The sequence below is a fragment of the Octodon degus genome, unplaced genomic scaffold (genome assembly GCF_000260255.1).
Source record: "Octodon degus isolate 3935 unplaced genomic scaffold, OctDeg1.0 scaffold00105, whole genome shotgun sequence".
NCBI lineage: Eukaryota > Metazoa > Chordata > Mammalia > Rodentia > Octodontidae > Octodon > Octodon degus.
In genome coordinates this window covers 4,394,084-4,398,814 of record NW_004524681.1, presented here as the reverse complement: position 1 = coordinate 4,398,814, position 4,731 = coordinate 4,394,084, and the positions used below count along the sequence as shown (strand labels likewise).

General features: G+C 42.4%; 1 protein-coding gene across 3 annotated transcripts in view; it reads left to right on the top strand.

The window, feature by feature from the left end:
* Usp8 (ubiquitin specific peptidase 8) overlaps positions 1-4,731 on the top strand; it is an 85,495-nt gene that overhangs the window by 13,155 nt on the left and 67,609 nt on the right. For all 3 annotated transcript variants that reach the window (XM_023724046.1, XM_004639001.2, XM_023724047.1), the window contains exons 2-3: positions 696-852; positions 2,427-2,571. In XM_023724046.1, coding sequence (XP_023579814.1) covers positions 749-852; positions 2,427-2,571 — 249 coding nt within the window. In that variant the 5' untranslated portion in view covers positions 696-748. The remainder of the gene's footprint in view (positions 1-695; positions 853-2,426; positions 2,572-4,731) is intronic.

Below are 4,731 nucleotides of genomic sequence, written 5' to 3'. Positions count from 1 at the left end.
CCAGCTCTGCCCTCCACACGCAGCCTGGGCTGTCCTCAGGCGTGCACACCTCAGCTCGCTCCCTGCCCAGCCACCCCTCCTCTCAGCTGCATTTGCCTACTGCCTGCTCCATCTTCCAGGTTAGAATTTGCCGAGTGCACATGGAAACAAAGGGCGTTGTGAAACATCAGCACACAGGTGTTTTCTGGCCGAAACAGAAACATGTTCTTTTATTCCCATTCTGTGTAATTCTGTATGGCTCTGCTTACAGCTTGTTTTCTTTTACAAGCTGATATCAGTGAGAAAAGAAAAATATTTCAGTAATTTGTTTAATGGAAATTTGAAAAAAATTTTAGTTTATTTATACCCTGTAAAGTGTATCTTGAATTCCCAAAATACTCAAGAGGATTTAAAATTCCCATTATGAATGCAGTCATTATATACTACAAATGTGTAGTAATAAAAATAAAAACTGAATAAAAGAAAGTAAATAAAATACTAGCTAGTTTAAAATTAACCCCCTTAGCACAGGACACAATTCAAAAGTTTTTTGTGTTTTGATTTTGATTTGTGTTCTGGGATTGAGCCCAGGACCTTGTGCATGCCAGGCAATGGCTCTGTCCTAACCCGGCCTTGACGTATCATTTTCAAATTGATGTCTTGTTTTTGTTGTTAATGAGGAAGCTGCATTAGTGGAATTGTGTGTGTTCTTCCAGGAAAGAACTATTTTGTATCCATTCTGAAAGTGGAAAAGTTAAGATTGTTCATCATGCCTGCTGTGGCTTCAGTTCCTAAAGAACTCTACCTCAGTTCATCACTAAAAGACCTCAATAAGAAGACAGAAGTTAAGCCAGAGAAAATAAGCACTAAGAGGTATGTGTCCTTTGCTATGTTGTTTGAATCATATAATTTTAGTTCATTTTCCATTCAAGTCAGTTGAGAACTTATCGGGAGGTAGAGTCATATGGATGAAGACCATCATAGAGGAGTTCTTTGTCCTGGCAGAGTGCATATGTGTTCTTCTTACGAGGGCATTATGCTGCGATCACAGGGGCACACCAGCACGACCATCTCCGCAGACTGAGGTTAAGGATTTAGGCTGCACTGCTTCACACCCCGGGACACAGATACAGGTCTGGATACAACCAAATTCTACTTCTAATTCTATGGGTGCTGTCTGACCCATAGTTACTGTTCAGGGAAGATATAATAGGTCGTAAGTTTAAGAGACAGCATGAGGGTCTGTAAAAGTCATTTGGCCGTAAGTCCTTGTCTCTTCATAAAACGAGGAAAAATACAGAGACCACGTCAGTTACCTTGATACTTGCTGGAATATAGTTTTGCTATGAGGAGGGACTCACTAAAATTGCTAATCTGTTGTTAGTTGTATCTGTATTAATGATCAGAAGATAGTAAGAGAAATTTTCCTCAGAATTTATTTTGCCCAACGCAGGAGATTTAGAGATAAACAACTATATAATTATGGAGTCAGAAATAAGGTCTTAAAAAGAAGATGGACCCAACTAGCCCTTGTCCCCAGACATGGGGAGAGTAGATTTTAGAAATTACAATGGAAAGTAAGTGTTCTGTGACTGGAAATAAATAGGAGATTCAAAAAGGAATGTTCTTTGTGAGCCCTAAAGAGCCAATCTGAAGAAACCTACGCATGCAAAGGGTGTTGTATTCTAAAGAAAATCAATAGAAGATGGGAAGTAAACAAAATATCAAGGATGGCAAGAGCCTGGTAAAAATTTTTTGCATGTCAAGGAAAATTCCAGAATAAATTGATATTTCTGAATATCGAAGAGCCCTCTTGTGGGAAGAATAAGAGTGGTTGGCTTACTTCTTGGACTCCATCAGCAAGGGTGCAGAGGTCACGGGGACAGCAGCTCTAGTCCACTCGTGTCACATGCTCTTCAAACAAGGAGCAGTCAGACCCATCTAGCCCCTTTACACAGTCTCAGGACCTCTAACTGAGTCAGCCCCAAAGCAGATCATCCCTTTCTAGTGGTTTCTCTAACACTGCCCACATCTCAGTTCCTAAAGAACTCTACCTCAATTCATCACTAAAAGACCTCAGAGGAAGTAGAATTTGGTTGTATCCAGACCTGTATCTGTGTCCCGGGGTGTGAAGTAGTGCAGCCTAAATCCTTAACCTCAGTCTGCGGAGATGGTCGTGCTGGCGTGCCCCTGTGATCGCAGTGCTGTGGGAGGCTGAGGCTGGAGCATTATAAGTCCCAGTCCAGCTGGGCAACTTAGTGACTTATGGACTGAGCAAGACCCTGTCTCAAAATAATTAAAGGGGAAGGGGATGTAGCTTAGTGCCGTAAGTTCAATCCCTAATACTGCAAACAAAAAAGAGAAAAGATTACCTGTAGACTACGTATGTGACTTCTGCTTTCCCACCAAATGTCAAGCATTTCAATTATTTTTTCTTTCCTTTTAAGTTATGTGCACAGTGCTCTGAAAATCTTCAAGACAGCAGAAGAATGCAGGCTAGATCGTGATGAGGAAAGGGCCTATGTGCTCTATATGAAATATGTGACTGTTTATAACCTTATCAAAAAAAGACCTGATTTCAAGCAACAACAGGTACCTTTCATTTTTGCATTTTTGTCATTTTTGCATAATGCAGCTGCTGGTTTCCTTGAAGAGCTTTGATTGACAGTGAACTCACTTTGCTTGGAGCGTGTGGGGTGGGGGGAAGGGACAGGGCTGAGTTGTTAGTGCCGAGCAGGGGCTGTGCTCCCGAGCTGCATGTCCAGTGTGACAGTGATATTCAGGCTCTGCTGTGTAAGAACAGCGGTGCTGGGGGAGCTGGAATGGTCACTATAAATTTGATACAGCAATGTAGAAACCAAATATGCAAACATGCTGTGATTTGGGCTCAGGAGGAACAGACCAAAGATACTGTTTGCCTCCTGGTGAGGCAGACACACTTGCCCTGCGTCAGTACGCATGGATAGCAGCGGGTGGGTCACAGTCTAAGTGACTGCCAAGTCTAGGGGCAGGGCTAAGAGATGCGCCTGGGACCTGTGCCGTTGTCTTTGACTTCTTTGGTTCCATGTCAGCCTGGGCTACATATGAGTTCAAAATCAGCCTGAACTACACAGTGCAGCCAGTGTCAAAAAACCAAAAAAAGAGATTTCCTATTTTCTAGTTATTACTCCTTAAATCAAGTATTCTAAATTTCTTCAGAAACTTGTATCTGCCGCTTCTTTTTTGGAGGCAGGATCTCACTATGTAGTGCAGGCTGGCCTTGAACTTGCTTATGTAGCTCAGGCTGGCCTCGAGCTCTGGCAGTCCTCCTGCCTCAGCCTCCCAACTGCTGGGATTACAGGCATGCCCTACCATACCTGCTCATATCCTTTACTTTGTACTACAGAATATTCAATATTTAGGTAAAACTTGTTAATTTAGTATCTCTAATGAGTAGAGAAAGACATAGTACATTTACTGCCGATTTATAAAGTGAAAAAAGATCAGTTTATAAACAGTGTTTTCAGGGTTACCCTAGAAGGGAGGAAGGATGCATAGCAAGCTCTGCATAGAACTGGAATTATACTTCACATTTTCACGGCACGTGTGGTCACCCTGAACACTAAGGGATTATGAGAGCTGTTCTTGTGTTCACGGGTAGGAAAGGTTACTTGGCAAATTTGAGCATTGACATACATAGCTGTGTATCAGTTGGTTATCATCTTTTTTACGAGTTGTAGTACTGATGGTTTGCCAGTTTTTTTTTGTTGTAACTGTGCTCCCTTAGCAGCACACAGGGACAGTCACCGACAGGCAGCCTCACTGAAAGCAAGGGGTGTCTACTTGTAGTTTGTAACAGGCATGTCCAAACATAATTTTCTCAGCATTTTTTCTTTTGAGTGGTACTGGGATTGAGGTTTGCACTGAGCTGCAGCCCCACCTCTCCTTATTATTGGATACAGGGTCTCACTAAGTTGCCAGGACTGGGCTCAAATTGGAGAGCCTCCTGCCTCAGTTTCCCAGAGTGCTGGGATTATAGGCCTTGACCCATACCTGGCCTCTCCAGTGTCTTAATAGAGTTAAACTGTGTTCACATGCTGGTTTTAACAATTCGTATGTCAAATTAGATAAAACAAATCATAGCATGTTTGCATATTTGGTTTTTACATTGGTGTATCAAATTTATAGTGACCATTCCAGCATATTACATCATATATTAACCAAGGTAGTTTTCAGTGGGTGTGGTACTGACCAGACTACACTTTTATCCATATTGCATAGACTAGAAAGGACCCTTCTGACATATTCAGGTATTAGAGAAATAAGTAAACCAAATTGCAGTTCATTTTTAGCCCAGTAGGCAATGTCCTGCCCCACGGCGCTGCCCCATGACTGCGCTCGTTAGGGTAGTCCTGCATAGAGCCAGCGCCGAGGCCTGGGCTCCTGGGCCGCCTTCTCTGTAAGTCTCTACTGCAGGCCTTTGTGAGGGGCTGTGCCACGGGCTCTGCTTACAGGTGGCGCTTAGTGTTGTGGCAGGCCATGCCCAGACGGCTACCCAGCCTCAATTTGCAGTGCCTCTGACAGAATGAGTGGCCTTTTGTAGTAAATAAAATTTCTATAGATTGTGTTAGTCAAACATATCATGTTAAGCTCTTTGTGGTTTTTTAAAGATAGGTTATGCTACTGATAATTTATTTCCTATCACTGAGTTTTTAGTTATTCAAGGCTTCCTGAAATATCTTTTTTTTTTTTTTTTTTTTTTTCCAGAACCGG